We start from the raw sequence: 16,943 nt of genomic DNA, 5'->3' as shown, positions 1-16,943 counted from the left end.
CAAAGCTTGCAGTGGAATCTGGACCGTCTTAAAAAATGGCAGATGAAATGTAATGCAGATAAGTGAGAGGTGTTGCTGAGCAGTAGGGCACTGAGGAACATGGTAGAACAAAAGGATCTGGGAACGCAGGTTAAAATTGTTTTGAAGTAGTGTCACAGGTAGACGGTCAGAAGCTTTTGGCACATTGGCCTTCATAGATCAACGTATAGGATTTGGGATGTTACGTGAGGCCTAATTTGGAGTACTGCGTGCAGTTTTGGTCACCTGACAGGAAAGTCGTAAATATGATGGAAGGAGTGCAGAGAAAATTTACAAGGATGTTGTCAGGATATGAGGGCCTGAGTTACAGGGAAAGGTGGAATAGGTTGGGACTTTATTCCCTAGAATGTAGAAGACTGAGGGGTGATTTGATAGAGGTAAACAGAATTGAGGGGTATAGATAGGGTAAATGCAATCAGGCATTTTCTACTGAGATTGGGCGGGACTACAACTAGATGTTGCAAGGTGAAAGGTGAAATGTTTAAGGGGAATGTGAGGGGAACTGGAGGGCTGTAATCGAGGTGCAGGTTGACAGGAGTAGTCAGATTAGTGTTTCAGCACCAACTACGTGTGCCAAAGGGCCTGATTCTGTGCTGTAGTGTTCTATAACAGTTCAGCCCAAACTGTAAATGTTAGTACTCTAGAAATGTGTTTTCATGTAACTAATCTATTTTGTATTCTTACAATGCATTGTTTTGCAGATAATTCAAGTGTTTATATTATCCTGAACACCATGAATATAACCTGAAAGAAAGAGCAGCTTCTACCTTAAGATTCATGTAATAGAGAGAAAAGTATCAAGATATTTCCGTGGATTGTTAACCTGTATTATTTTATATCCCCAGTTTGAGGCTGCATGGGCTTTAACAAACATAGCCTCTGGAACATTTCTTCATACTAAGGTTGTTATCCAAGCTGATGCTGTACCAATCTTCATTCAGTTGCTTAATTCTGAATACGAGGATGTTCAGGAGCAGGTATTCCCTTTGTTCTAAATACTTTTCAGTGTTCTTCATTTTCAGATAATGGTTTGGTTCGTCTGTTACCCCCATGGCCATAATTAAAACAGAAATGTAAAACTAAGTATTTTTCTTACCTTATTATATTAAAATCTAGTTTAAATTTTGAAGGACTGAAATTTTCTGCTACTTAGAGTTAAAACATTAGTATTTTACAAATTATTAGTGGAAAAGTAAGATGTACCATATATGGTCTGCTTTTTACATTAGGAAAGCATACTGAAAAAAGACAGACTAATAATCATGTTTATTTGTCCTTCTGTTGGTGCCCACTGGCTCAAGTTTTAAGCTTGTTCCAGAAGAGTTGGTGTCACAAGTCTAATGTAGCATTTAAAAAGAAAATGAGGCAATATAGCTTAATTGCTCTAACTGAAATATAACTGCTGACGTAATATTCATGCCTCTGTATTGTTTTCTAGGCAGTCTGGGCGTTAGGCAATATTGCAGGAGACAATGCTGAATGCCGAAACTTTGTGCTAAACTGTGGAATTCTTCCACCCCTTTTACAGTAAGTTTATAGAGGTTAGCCATCAAAACTACATGGCTATAAAGTGGCTTAAAGCTGTGAGCTTGCATCATGTTGTTGTAAGGTTTCAATGAACATTAGAGTATTTCTAAATCAGTTACTGCAGTAAATAATTACATATGATATTCAAGTCAACTAATGAATTAATGTTATTGAATCCATTTTGATCAAATGTACAATTATACAGTACTATCCAAAAGACCTGGCCACATATAGCTAGGGTGTTAGTACTGTATTTGTCAACGTGAAATGGAGAGATTAAAAGATGTTGGGAATGGTGAAGGTGGAGCATTGTGGGAAGGGTGTGGGACAAGTGGCAGAGGAGTACTAGCGATGGGAGGTGGTGTGGGTGTGGACACACCCAGCCCTGACACACCAGGCAAAGTCATTTGATTCCAAATAAATAGTTTATTTGTTAATTACAGAATGTATCTCTGGTGCTGCCTGCTCCCTCCCCTCTCCCTTCTTTTCCCAATCATAATTCCCCTCTCCTTGCCCCCTTCCCACTCTCAGTCCACAGTAGAGCCCCATATCAGCTTTATCATCACTCGCATATGTCATGCAATTTGTTTTTTTTTGGTGGTGGCAGTGCAGTGCAATGCATAAAATTACTACAGTACTGTGCAAAAGTTTTAGGCACCCTAGCTTTATATAAGTGCCTAAAATTTTTGCTCAGTACTGCATATTGCTGTGGATCTTGCAAAATGGAATCGAATACAAAGGTTTTTTTCAATTTGATACATCTTATTTTTTACCTACAGGTTGTTAACCAAGTCTAATCGACTTACTACAACAAGGAATGCTGTCTGGGCTTTGTCAAACTTGTGCAGGGGCAAGAATCCACCCCCAGATTTTGAAAAGGTAGTATCTTTGCTTATTTATTATAATTATATGAGCAAACAATGTTCTGGTAATTATCTGTAAATATGTTCCCACAACAAAGACAGCAGTTTGCATTTCCATGCTAATGCAGATGCCCCAAGTTAATTTTTCAGATGTACAGAAAAACAGATTTTGAAGTTTTTTTTCTCATCTGTACATCAAGGCAAACAGTGAAATATGCCATTTGTATCAGTGACCAACACGGTCTGAGAATCTGATGGTTGTCACTGCACTTCCAGGCTGACATAGTATACCCACAACTTACTAACCCTAGCTTGTACATCTAACACTTCAAACAGCTAACAGTTTCAACTCCAGGATCATTCATGAGATCTGGGTGTAATGTTTTTAGTTAGTGAAATTTTTTTTGTCTTTAATACTTTAATTATTTGAAATGGGTTTAGAATTCTAACATTCAGTGTTAGTTTTGTGGCAAGGGTTATGCTGCACTCTACAAAACTGCCTTGGATCTTTGCTATCCTGAGGCTCAGGAATGAGGCATGAGACCTGTTGTCACCATGAGTCATCTTGTTAAGTGTTTCAGGAACAAAGAGCAAGAAGAATCAAGAGAACAGAGAAAGTGGCCATGGTCTTCATACACTCAGACTAAAGATAAAATTCCAGTGATAGCAATTGCCAATAAATAGCCAGATCCAAGTAGCATGATACTTGCTACTGAAAACCAAAATGTTTTTAGAAAAATACAGAAGCAACTGCAGCATAATTAATGGAAAATTCACTAAACAATTACATATATATAGGTGATCATATAAAAATACAAGCAAGCGTAGGAAAGTTAAAGCTACAAGAAAAATAACAATTCTATACCCCAATCCAACAATGCCTGTGAGACATTGAGGATTGGGCTGATTTGGAAGTTGAAGATAATTTTAGAATGGTATACAGTGTGATGTGCACCAGCTGCTCATACAACCATCCACCACCTACTCCCATGGCTTCTCATGACCTTGATTTGGGGGTGGGGGGTGTGGGTGTTTAGCTAAGCAGGTGCTGCACCTCCTTTGGTAGAGACGTATCTCCACATAGTCTCCAGCCTGCTGGTGCATATCACAAGTCCTAGTTATGTGACCACTGACACCAGACAACCTCTGAAGAATAGTGATATGGCTGCTGTCACCTATCTTGTAAAGACACTGCCCAGAAGAAGTCAATGGCAAACCACTTCTGTTTAAAAAACACACACACACACACACACATCATGGTCATGGAAAAACCATGATCACCCTTGTCATTAGACACAGCATACAATGAATGAACAATACGGTGTGTCTTGAAATAGCTTACTGAAAGCTCTGGGTTTCTGTACAAAGGCTCCCTGAGTAACATGACATGACTGGAGGAAACCTTACTTTCTGAAATTGCAGCTTTTTTCAAGATGGTAATAGTGGTATTTTTAAAGACTGAATACAGTGTAGTGGTTAGCCCAGGGCTCTACAGAACAGGTGGCACAGTTTCAATTCCTGCCACTGTCTGTAAGGTGCTTGTATGTGACGGTGTGGGTATTGGTGTTACTAGGTGGTTCAGCTCGAAGGGCCCATTGCACGCTATATCTCAATAAATAAATATCCATTAGTTTAATTATGGGCTGTATTCGGGTGAGTATTCAAGCAATTGAAATAATTATCTTAACTAGACATGAGGCAATGTGATATAAATAGCTGAAGAAAACAGACTTTTTTATGGAGAAACCAGTTCATGTTTAGTTCTCAGGAAAGGCACCATTGCATAAGCAACTCTTGAGCAAAATAACAGAAAAATGGATTCTATGTTCTAATTTGGGTTCTGGGTTTACATTTTGACCAGTATTTTTCAAAGGTGAAGGCAGCATATTTTTCCAGAAATAATCCATTTCTTCAAAGTTCATATGCTATTTCTTCTATTGCACAACCTTGAGATGGGGCTCTGATCCAGATTGATCAAGGTACTGGTTGGTAGGTTAATTGTTTATTGTAAATTGTCCCAGGATTAGTCTGTGATTAAATCTGGGAATTGCTGGGTGGTGTGGCTCGATGGGCAGGAAGGGCCTTTTCCACAATGTATCTCAATAAATAATTAGTTTTGATCTCTTTGCTAGTCTAAAAGCCCAAGAAAAAATATTCCATTGTGTTGTTGCTTAATCAGTATTTTACTAACCATTTGTGTTAACCTGTTTTAGGTATCACCTTGTTTGAATGTGTTATCAAGACTGTTATTTAGCAGTGATCCTGATGTTTTGGCGGATGCCTGCTGGGCCCTTTCTTATCTTTCTGATGGACCCAATGAGAAAATACAAATAGTCATTGACTCGGGAGTTTGTAGGAGATTAGTGGAGCTATTGATGTAAGCAACTGGATTTTCTGTCTTGAATTGGTTTTGCTCATTATTGCTGACTTAATCCTTTCATTGGCTTTGGTTTTCTATCTAAAATATACTTTTATCTAAATCATTTAATGTTTGTGGTTTTTCACTGAAAAAAATAGTGTGCTTCTTCCCACATCCCATTCCCAATCAAAATCTCAAACTTGTCAAATTCACTTCTTGAATTACATGCTGTTAATAGTGAACTTCTGATCCTAGTTGACAGATGCAAAAATCACATGAGGGAAAGATATGTTTCTCTTGTGTAACTGTTAAATTCTGTGGCAGTTGTCCATCGTGTCCAACGAGCTTCTAAAGTGGAAAAGCCGTTGTACTGGGGCTGTTCCGCTCTCAACCTCAGAAGTCTGGGTCCAGCGGTACAGACAAGTGTCACAGACTAGAGTCTTTCTTGGTAGCATTGGTTGACCATGACATCTTTTGTGCCTTGCTCTCCACGGAGCATTGCAATATGCACTTTGGCTGTTGGATCTCACTGTAGATCTTGTCCACCCAGTCTGTTGGAGCTTTCTTTGCATGCTGGGACAGGTATGTCCCTATTTTTTACTGGGGTGCAAGGCTGCCAGCTACCATCATCTGGTTTAGCCCACCTGTGGAAGTGGTGTACTTGGAGCCATGGGCTAGAGCTGAGTTTCTGGTGGGGATCAAAGGGGAGTGTGCTTCCCCACATTGGATAATATATGCTCCTTCACCAGCTACCCCTCCCTGGAAACCCTGATATATTGTATAGTTTAATATAAATGTTTATTATGTTATCTAAATTATTTTACTTAGACTCAAAATATCTTAATACGAGTGTTCCCCATTTACAAAGGTAGAGTGTTCCTATGAAACCTTTCTTAAGCTAAAATGGCGTAAAGCGAAGAACCATTAATTTATATGAGAAAAATTTTCGCAAAAGTGAAAATCCTCTTTGTAATGCGAAAACAGGTTACTAATGTAGGCCTTTTGTAAAAGTGAAGTGGCGTAAAGCGAACATTCGTAAAGCGGGGGACACCTGTATTCATTTATGCATGCATTCCTGCTGAACACAACTGTTTTTAACTCTGTTTTGCTTTTGGATGTGAAGATTTGTGCTGTTTGTTTAATAGGCATAATGATTATAAGGTGGTGTCGCCTGCATTGAGAGCCGTAGGAAATATAGTTACCGGAGATGACATCCAGACACAGGTGAGAGAGAGATCAATTCTGTTGGGTGCTATTATTTATTTAGCTCTTCCATTTTTTATCTTTAAGTCAAATGTGCAAGAAGAAATAGCAAAAGCTAAAATAGTGGGGGATCATCTGAATTAATGCTTTAAAGTGACAGGACATGTTGAGAGATTAGTAAATCTTTGAGGTTCCTAGAGGCAGAGTAGAGGAATGAAGAGTTTACACTAACCTTTATCGTAGTGAGCAAACTGCAACTTGAGTGATGAGTCCTGGAGTTGTTGCAATCCAAAAGTTCAGAAGTCAAGGAGGCATTAAAATGTACATTTTATGAATTATATATAAGACGAAGACTTCTTCACAGTACTGTGGTAATTTTATGTATTGTACTGTACTAAATATGATTCTGATATGGACTGAGATTGGGGCCAAGGAGAGGAGAATCATGGTTGGGAGAAGGGGCAGGGAGTGGGAAACACCAGGGAGACATTTTGTAATGGTAAATAAATCAATTGTTTCGGATCAAATCACCTTACCTCGTGTCTCAGCTCTGGGTGTGTCTGCACCCTCACTATTTCCTGCCGCCGCCTCTGGCACTCCTCTACCACCTGTCCCACACTCCTCCTGTGATGCATTTCCCAACATCCTTTACTCTTGCCAGATTTACAAACTTGCTGTCCTTGTATTGACAAATATAGCACTGCGTAAAAGTCTTAGGCACCCTAGCTATGTAACAATACAATCAAGCACAGGAAAGATGAACTACAAAGAAATATAATGATTGAGTGTAATAGCCATAAAACCATATACCAATTACAGCACAGAAACAGGCCATTTCAGCCCTTCTAGTCCATGCCGAACGCTTACTCTCACCTAGTCCCACATGCCAGCACCCAGCCCATAACCCTCCATTCCTTTCCTGTCCATATCCCTATCCAATTTTACTTTAAATGACAATACCTAACCTGCCTCTACCACTTCTACTGGAAGCTTGTTCCACACAGCTACCATTCTCTTGAGTGAAGAAACTCCCGCTCGTGTTACCCTTAAACTTTTGCCCCCTATGTCTCAACTCATGTCCTCTTGTTTGAATCTCCCCTCTCTCAGTGGAAAAAGCCTATCCACGTCAACTGTGTCTATCCCCCTCATAATTTTAAATACCTCTATCAAGTCCCCCCTCAACCTTCTATGCTCCAAAGAATAAAGACCTAACTTGTTCATGCTGAAACCTAGGTAACATTCTAGTAAATCTCCTCTGTACTGTCTCTATTTTGGTGACATCTTTCCTATAATTCGGTGACCAGAACTATACACAAATTCGGCCTTACCAATGCCTTGTACAACTTCAACATTACATCCCAACTCCTATACTCAATACTCTGATTTATAAAGGCCAGCATACCAAAAGCTTTCTTCACCACTCTATCCACATGAAATTTCACCTTCAGGGAACTATGCACTGATGTACTGCATTCTTCAATACCCTACCATTTACCATGTATGTCTTATTTGGATTTTTCCTACCAAAATGTAGCATCTCGCACTTATTGGCATTAAACTCCATCTACCATCTTTCAGCCCACTCTTCTAACTGGCCTAAATCTCTCTGCAAGCTTTGAAAACCTACTTCATTATCCACAACACCACCTACCTTAGTATCACCACCCCATCATCCAGATCATTAATGTATATGACAAATAACATTGGACCCAGTACAGATCCCTGAGGCACACCACTAGTCACCAGCCTCCAACCTGACAAACAGTTATCTACCACTACTCTCTGGCATCTCCCATCCAGCCACTGTTGAATCCATTTCACTACTTCAATATTAATACCTAATGGTTGAGCCTTCCTAACTAACCTTCCGTGCAAACCTTGTCAAAGGCCTTACTGAAGTCCATATAGACAACATCCACTGCTTTACCCTTGTCAACTTTCCCAGTAACCTCTTCAAAAAATTCAATGAGATTTGTCAAACATGACCTTCCACGCACAAATCCATGCTGACTGTTCCTAATCAGACCCTGTCTATCCAGATCATTATATATACCATCTCTAAGAATACTTTCCATTAATTTACCCACCATTGACGTCAAACTGACAGGCCTATAATTACTAGGTTTACTTTAATCCAAAATTGAGCTATCCCATTCTGATCACACTTAAGGAAAGAATGTGATGTTTCTGGAGACAGTATGCTAAGAAATTTACTAGAATGGTTCCATTGATATATTTTAGCTACAATATTTGTAGAATCTGGAGCTGTTGAAGCAAAGGAGGGTGAGAATGTGCCTTGATAGTGGTGTAGAAGATTGTGATTTGATTAGAAATAGTAAATTAAGAATTTCCCATGAGTGATTGGTTTGCAATTAAAGCTAGTTTTTCTGCCAAAGAAAGGATTATTATAAAATCCCATTTGGTTCAATAATGCCCTTCAGGGAAGAAAAATGCTGTCATGCAACCTGATCCAGTTTAACCTGCTATCACCTCCCCTGGGTCCCCTCTTCCTTCCCATTCTCCAATGGTGTACTCTTTCTTCCTATCAGATTTCTTCCTCTCCAGCCTTTATATTTTTCACCCACCTGGCTTCACCTATCATCTTCCAGCTATCCTCCTTCCCCTCCCCTCACATTTTTAATCTGGCATCTCTCCCCTTCCTTTCCAGTTCTGAAGAAGGGTCTCAGCCCAAAACATCGACTGCTTATTCATTTCCAGGATCCTGACCTGAGTTCCTCTAGCATTGTGTTTCTTTGGATTTCCAGCATCAGTTTATGATCTTGTCTGTGTCCTCGTAACTGCCACAGTTCAAGGGTAATTAGGGTTGACAATAACTTATATCAATTCCACAGATATTTCTGGCTTGAAAGAGAATGCATCATCTTTAAAAGAAACACAAAAATCTGAACTGATGTATCTGTTTAAGGGAGCTCTTATTTGTTTCAGTTGAAATATTAAGCCAATGCCTGCCTTTTTGTTTAATAAGAATGGGCTTTTGCCCTGGTGTACTGGTCTAGTAGTTCATCTTCTCAACCAATGTCATGCAAATAAATTTATGTACTTACTCAGTTGAATTTGGTACAAAATGACTGCCTGGTTTCCATACATAAATAGTTTTACATTTTATAATGAATAAATAATTTCACTTCAAAATCTATTGTACAAAATATGGTTTGAGATGAGTGAGAAGCATAACTTATAGGGATTTGACTTTTTATGGAGAGCATTTCCTATTTCTGTTAATTATATAGATAACAAAACCTCATTATTCCTGAATTCCAAACAATTTTGTTATTAGTAACAGAATGCAAATAGCATTGCAAGTTCTGCATCCGGTAAGGGGCACACTTATGCAGGTGAGCTGTCATGTTTGACACTGAAAATAGAAATTAATGGTATCTTTTGCATGAAGACTAAATAATTTTGTATGTGTTTCTTTCTCTGCCTAGTTGGAGTTGATAGGTTTCAGGTAATTTAATTTACATGCTTCACAAGTAATTTGATTATTGCTTTCCGTAGGTAATTTTGAACTGCTCTGCGTTGCCCTGCCTCCTTCATTTGTTAAGCAGCCCTAAAGAATCTATAAGGAAGGAAGCTTGCTGGACAGTTTCAAACATCACTGCAGGAAACAGAGCACAAATCCAGGTATTTTACTTTTACTTCTATTTTGTATTTGCAAAGGTAATACAAAGCCTGTTAACATGTTGTCTTAATTTAGAGCCTTTAAGAACACTTCAACACAGGAACAGGCCCTGTAGAAGGTTATTAAAGGTCATTCTATGTTGTGACTGCAACAGGTTCAGTGGTAAATTGGCCAGCTCCAGTTATAATACGCCGTGTAACTTGATCCACTCATAATTCAATCTATTTAGAACCGAATAATTGACAGATAAGGATCAAAGTTACACTTATTTTGGTGCTAGGAATTACTTTATGGCACTTAATAGGTAATAAGTTACTTTTTAAATGTAGGCTTTTAGTTTGTGTACACTAAACTGTCACAGATAGCAAAGTGATATTATTAAAACTGGTTTAGTAGCGTTGATTGAAAGGCACGCAGTGGCATCAGATATTGGAGTGATCCAGTTCTTCAGAGGCGCAAGGCATCTTTTGCACCGTTCAGTTTAATGTTTTGATCTTCAGTTCAACATTGCTGCTCAAGTATCTGCCAAGGTTTTTGTGCTTTTTGAAAACTCTCAGCTTTCCAAATTCAAACTCCCTACTTACAGTACTGTGCAAAAGTCTTAGGCACATGTTTAAAGAAAATCTGTAAAGTGACAATGCTTTCAAAATGTAATGAAAAGCTTCTAAATAACAAAAAATTATTATAAAGAGCAGGAAACAGTTTTTAAAAATCTGAATCAAATTGATATTTAGTGTGACCCCTCCTTTGCCTTTTAAAACTGCAGTACTTTTGGGTATACTGTCGTGCATTTTTATAAGAAAGTAGGCTGGTAGGCTGCTGCAAGCATTTTAGAGAATTTGCCACAGTTCTTCTGCAGACTTTGGCTGTCTCCCTTGCCTCCAATTCTCCAGGTTATCCCAGACAGCCTCTGTTGAGAACAAGGCTCAGGAGGCAGTACCATCTGAAAACATAAACAAATCTTGGGTGCCTATGACTTTTGCAGTACTGTAGCTGCATCTCTTTTCTTTTTCAATCTTTTTATTAAATTTCATATATAAAGAAAAACATAACATAATATTAAATAGGTTATAAATACACTAGGCTTGAAGTTAATTTAGTAATAAGATAATATCTTATTAAAATATCAGCAAAAAAAACATCGTACAATAATCAATCAAACCTATATTGATTATACATGAAAAAGAATAATCACCAAAAGAAAAAAAAGAAAGAAAAATACAAAAATGCAAGAAAAAATGTATATTGAAAAAAAAATAAACTTAAACTAACATGGGCAATAATAACAGTTTATGTGTACATGATAGTGTCAAGAGCTCCGGAACTCCATACTAGAACAAGAATAAAAAGAGAAAAGGTCTGGAAGAGGCCAAATTAATTCATATGAAAGTGTCGAATGAACGGTCCCCAAGTTTCTTCAAATTTAATTGATGGATCGAAAATAGTACTTCTAATTTTTTCTAAGCTCAAACAAGAAATAGTTTGAGAGAACCACTGAAACGTAGTAGGAGGATTTACTTCTTTCCAATTTTGTAATATAGACCTTCTAGCCAATAAGGTTGCCAAGGCGATCATTCGTCTAATTGAAGGGGAAAGTCAACTACCATCCTCATTTGGTATACCAAAAATTGCAGTGATAAAATGAGGTTGTAAATCAATATTCCAAACTGAGGAAATGGTAGCAAATATGTCCTTCCAATAATTATGTAAGGTGGGACATGACCAAAACATGTGGGTCAACGAGGCCACGTCTGAATGACATCTGTCACATTGAAGGTTAATATGAGAATAGAATCGAGCAAGCTTATCTTTAGACATATGAGCTCTATGTACAACCTTAAATTGTATTAAAGCATGTTTAGCACATATAGAAGAAGAATTAACCATTTGTAGAATTTTTTCCCATTTTTCTGTTGATATATTATATTGAAGTTCTTTTTCCCACTCTTGTTTAATTCTGCCTGACATTTCTGGTTGTATCTTCATAATCATATTATAAATAAAAGCCACTAATCCCTTCTGACAAGGATTCAAGGTGTAAAAATCATGTCTGAAAAATCTATCGGAGTTGAATTGGGAAAGGATGGTAAAACTATATAAAAAATTTCTGATTTGTAAATATCTAAAAAAAAATAAGATTTAGGTAACTTAAATTTGTTGGAAAGTTGGTCAAAAGACATCAAACTACCTTCAGAAAAAAGATCATGAAAACATATTATACCTTTCCTTTTCCATATGCTAAAGGCTTGATCTACTAAAGAAGGTTTAAAAAAGACGTTAAATAAGATAGGGCTGTCAAGAACAAAGTTTTTCAGAGTAAAAAACTTACGAAATTGAAACTAAATTCGTAATGTGTGTTTGACAATAGGGTTGGATATCTGTTTATTGAATTTGACTAAATCAGCAGGAAGAGAAGAACCAAGAACGGAGAATAAAGAATATCCTTGTGCATCATTACATTCTAAATTTACCTACTGTGGGCACAATGGTGAATCCAAATCTAGTTTCCAATATATTAAGTTTCGAATATTATTCGCCCAATAGTAAAATCTGAAGTTAGGTAAAGCTAAACCACCATCTTTTTTAGATTTCTGTAACTGTTTTTTACTTAACCTGGGGTTTTTATTTTGCCACACAAATGAGGAAATTTTTGAATCTGTTATCAAAAAAAGATTTAGGAATAAAAATTGGTAAAGCTTGAAATAAATATAAAAATTTCGGTAAAATCATCATTTTAATAGCATTAATCCGACCAACCAATGATAAGGATAAGGGAGACCATCTAGTAGTAAGTTGTTGAATTTGATGAAGCATAGGTAAAAAATTCAATCTGAATAAATCTTTATATTTCTTGGTGATTTTTATACCTAAATAAATAAAGTTATCAGTAACAACTTTAAATGGTATCCTGTCATTCAGTAAAGTTTGCGCATTTAAAGGGAATAATTCACTCTTATCCAAATTTAATTTATAACCAGAGAAACTACCAAATTGAGCCAACAAGGATAGAATAGCGGGAATAGACCTATCAGGATCAGAAATATATAACAACAAGTCATCAGCATAAAGTGATAACTTGTATAACTTCTCATTACAGGTAATACCAAAAATATTAGGAGATTCACGAATAGCAATGGCTAGAGGTTCTAATGCAATATTAAATAATAAAGGACTTAAAGGACAACCTTGTTTCGTACCACTAGATAATTGAAAAAAATAGGATCTATGATTATTTGTAAGAACAGAAGCAACAGGTTTATAATATATTAATTTAATCCATGATATAAAATTAGAACTAAAATTAAAATTTTTCAAGGCATTAAGTAAGTATATCCATTAAACTCTATCAAAAGCTTTTTCAGCATCTAATGAAATAACACATTCTGGGGTTCTGGGTGAAGAAGTATAGATTATATTAATCAATTTTCTAACATTGAAAAAGGAGTACCGGTTCTTAATAAAACCAGTTTGATCTTCTGAAATAATCTGTGATAGTATCTTTTCTAACCTAATAGCTAAAATTTTTGTAAGAATCTTAAAGAGTCTACATTTAATAGTGATATAGGGCGATAGGATGCACATAAAGTAGGATCCTTATCTTTTTTAAGAATTAGAGAGATAGTAGCTTCATAAAAAGACTGGGGTAATCTCTTCTTAGTAAATGCATCATTAAAGATTTCACATAACCAAGGGGATAGCAAAGAAGAAAAAGTTTTAAAAAATTCTATAATATAACCATCAGGACCAGGAGCTTTCCCTGAATTCATTGATGAGATAGCCTCTCCTACTTCAGCCATAGAAATAGGAGCATCAAACAAACTCCGATCTTCATCTGTCAGTTTGGGAATATTCAAATTATTAAAAAAATTATCCATCATGGACAGATCGCCATCAAATTCTGATTGATATAAAGATTTTTAAAAATCTTGGAAAGTATTATTAATTTCTTTATGATCAGTAGTCAAATTACCGTCTTGTTTACGAATTTTAATAATTTGTCGCTTAGTCGAAATAGCTTTTAATTGGTTAGCTAACAATTTACCAGTTCGATCACTATGAATATAAAATTGAGCCCTGGTCTTAATTAATTGATTCTCAATTGAAGAAGATAATAATAAACTATGTTCCATTTGAAGCTCAGCTCTCTTCTTATAAAGTTCTTTGGTAGGAGTCACGGAATAAATCTTATCAATTTCTTTAATTTTATCCACCAATGAAGCTATATCTAAATATCTTTGTTTTTTTTTACCAACGGAATATGAGATAATTTGTCCATGGATAAAAGCCTTAAAAGAATCCCAAAGTATTCCTCTGTCAATCTCTTCGGTATAATTTGTTGAAAAAAACAAGTCAATTTGCTGTTCTATGAAGGTGATAAATTCTGGATCTTGAAGCAAAGTAGCGTTGAGTCTCCAAGATCTAGTATTAATGGAAGAGTCCGGTATCTTAATAGATAACTTCAAAGGTGCATGATCCGAAATGGCAATAGAATCGTATTTACAATCAATAACATCTGTTAATAAATGATGATCAATAAGGAAATAATCAATTCTAGAATAACTATGATATACATGTGGAAAAAAAACAAAATTCTTTATCTTTAGGGTTCAAAAACCGCCATATTTCAGTAATTCCTGAATCAACCATAAAGGAATTAATAAGTAAGGCTGATCTATTCGGAAGAATTCGAATAGGTTTAGATCTATCCATCAAAGGATTCAAACAACAATTGAAATCTCCACCCATTATCAACATATGTTCATTTAGATTAGGAAGGGAAGTAAATAAACGTTTAAAAAATTCAGGGCAGTCAAAGCTTGGAGCATAAATATTAACTAGAACCACTTTTCGATTAAAAAGTGAACCAGTAATCAACAAAAATCTGCCCTGTGGGTCAGAAATAATTTCATGATGTGTAAACGAAATTGAGGGGTCTATAAAAATAGACACACCCCTAATTTTGGCAGTACAATTCGAGTGAAATTGTTGACCCCTCCAGAACCTAAAAAAGCGTTGATTATCCTCCCTCCTAATATGGGTCTCCTGTGCAAAGATAATATTAGCATTTAGTCTACGGAATACTTTAAATATTTTTTTACGTTTCATCGGATGATTTAAACCATTAGTATTCCAAGAGATAAAATTAATAGACTTATCCATCATGCCAATATTAATTGTGTATATCATAAATGGTTAAAAAGACACATAACCCATAATTCAGGAAGAAGGAAAAATGATTCAGGAGCAACCGGAAAACATGACACCTCAACAATATTAATAATTTAAAGTCGGCCCATAAACTAAAAGCAAAAAAATAAAAAGCAAAAGCGTGAAAAAAGATCCCTACCCCCTCCCCCAACCCCTCGAAAAAAAGCCAAGCGGCAGGCGCATAAACTAATACTAATATTACCCCCATTTCAAGATGGCAACTCCACGATAAGATAAAAAGAGACTATATAACACCCAGATTTAAATACAGGGTTGCTAAGAAAAAAGGATATATATCAATCAAAATGAAAAAAAAGTAATATAATAAGGCAAAAGATCATTAATAAAAAAGGATAAACATTAAAGTTTGAAAAAGTGTAATATACCTTTAAAAAAGAGATTCCACATTCAAGTTCAAGAAAATGACGTTTCAAAAGCAAAGACTTATGGGAAGAAGAAACAACATTTTGAAAAAACCATATTACAAAATATAAATGTGAATTCACCAATCTATTAAAAAAAACTTTTTTAAAAAGTCATCAAAATAGGATTGAAAAAGGATTCAGTAATCACTACAATATAAAAAAAAGGTCCAAAAATCCAAAACATTCGTCCCATATTCAAATACAAGCAAACAAATAAACGCTTACGGAAAGCAAAGTCTTATGGGAAGAAGAAACGACATCTTAAAAAATAAATCATTATTACAAAATATTAACGTATATATCCAATTCAGAGAAAAAAAAATTAAGAAAAAAGACATTATAGTAAAATTAAAAGAGCATCTATAAGCCGTGATAATAAAAAAAACCAGGTCTACAGACCAAAGTAAAAAGCTATAACGCAGCTTCATGAGTTAAAGCCCAAAACGAAATGGCATCTTCTGTCCAAAAATTCTTCAACATAACACATAGTTCACCTTATACTAGAAGGTCAATATTCTTCGACGAATTTCTTCGCGTCTGCCGGAGTTTTAAAGAAGCGCTGACTGTCGTCACTCAAAGTAACTCTGAGATTCGCTAGGTATCTTAAAGCTTGTTTAAATCCAATCGAATGAATCTCTGCCATCACTGGTTTAAAAGCGATTCTTGCGATCACTTCAAATGAATAATCTTCAACAATAGGAAACTTATTGCTTCTGTGAAAAATCATGCCTTTCTGACGAGCTAATCGGATTAGAAGCTCTTTCTCCCGAGGATAATGGAGGCGAACAATCACAGCTCGTGGCTTGTCACTCGAGATCGAAAATCTCGAAACTCTGTGGGCGCGATCAATAGTAGGTTTAGCATGCAAAGCTTCAGCGCCAAAAACTTCCCATAATAAGTTAGAGAAAAATTCAGTTAAGTCACCAGACTCAACTTTTTCGGGAAGCCCAATGATTCGCAAATTCTGTCTGCGAGATCGGTTTTCAAGATCGGTGATTTTCAACTTATAATGCTCTACTGTTTGAGCAGTCAACAGTACCTTCTTCTCCAATGTTTCAATTGTACGTATTTTTTTCACAAATTAACTTTTCAAGAGCCGAGAACTTTTCTTCATGCCGTTGAATATCTGCTGCCTGCGATTTAAGCTTGGTATCAAGCGATCTAAAGACTTCTTCAAGCTCAGACATTTTCGCAGTAAGCTTATTTTCCAGACTTGCAAGTTTAGTATCCAGTTTAGTATCCAGAAGATTAGAAATTGCCTCAAGAGATAGAGGCTCTTTAGACGATTTCTTAGTTGTAGCCGTTTTAAGTTTGAAAAGATTAGATCAAGTATTATTTTAGAAAAAAAAGTAAATCGTAAGTATCAACCCATGTAATTAAGTACGAAAAGATTTGATTAAAGGGTGATTATAGTTTAAAAAATGAAGAACGCCTAAAAGGCAGATGTCTACGTCGCCATCTTGAAACTCCGCCCACTGTAGCTGCATCTCACTAGCTCACAACTTGTTTTGCAACATGCAGCTGTCTTACAAATTGTAAGACAATTATCAAAGTAAAACATTTTGAAATATACCTCAAAAGAAACTTGTGCTTCATTTTTTAAATACAAAAGGTAAAACAAAAACAAATATCTTCAATACAACTTTGAAACTAGTCTGGACACAAAGCCCTTAATT

The 16,943-nt window shown here is 36.1% G+C and overlaps 1 protein-coding gene across 2 annotated transcripts in view; it reads left to right on the top strand.

Moving 5' to 3' along the window:
• kpna5 (karyopherin alpha 5 (importin alpha 6)) overlaps positions 1-16,943 on the top strand; it is a 62,071-nt gene that overhangs the window by 25,539 nt on the left and 19,589 nt on the right. For both annotated transcript variants that reach the window (XM_059981419.1, XM_059981418.1), the window contains exons 6-11: positions 885-1,016; positions 1,478-1,566; positions 2,346-2,445; positions 4,643-4,806; positions 5,934-6,012; positions 9,511-9,636. In XM_059981419.1, the coding sequence (XP_059837402.1) occupies positions 885-1,016; positions 1,478-1,566; positions 2,346-2,445; positions 4,643-4,806; positions 5,934-6,012; positions 9,511-9,636 (690 nt within the window). The remainder of the gene's footprint in view (positions 1-884; positions 1,017-1,477; positions 1,567-2,345; positions 2,446-4,642; positions 4,807-5,933; positions 6,013-9,510; positions 9,637-16,943) is intronic.

This window comes from Hypanus sabinus, chromosome 10 (genome assembly GCF_030144855.1).
Source record: "Hypanus sabinus isolate sHypSab1 chromosome 10, sHypSab1.hap1, whole genome shotgun sequence".
NCBI classification, from domain to species: domain Eukaryota; kingdom Metazoa; phylum Chordata; class Chondrichthyes; order Myliobatiformes; family Dasyatidae; genus Hypanus; species Hypanus sabinus.
The sequence above is the reverse complement of the archived record's forward strand: the minus strand, read 5'-3'. Positions and strand labels throughout refer to the sequence as shown.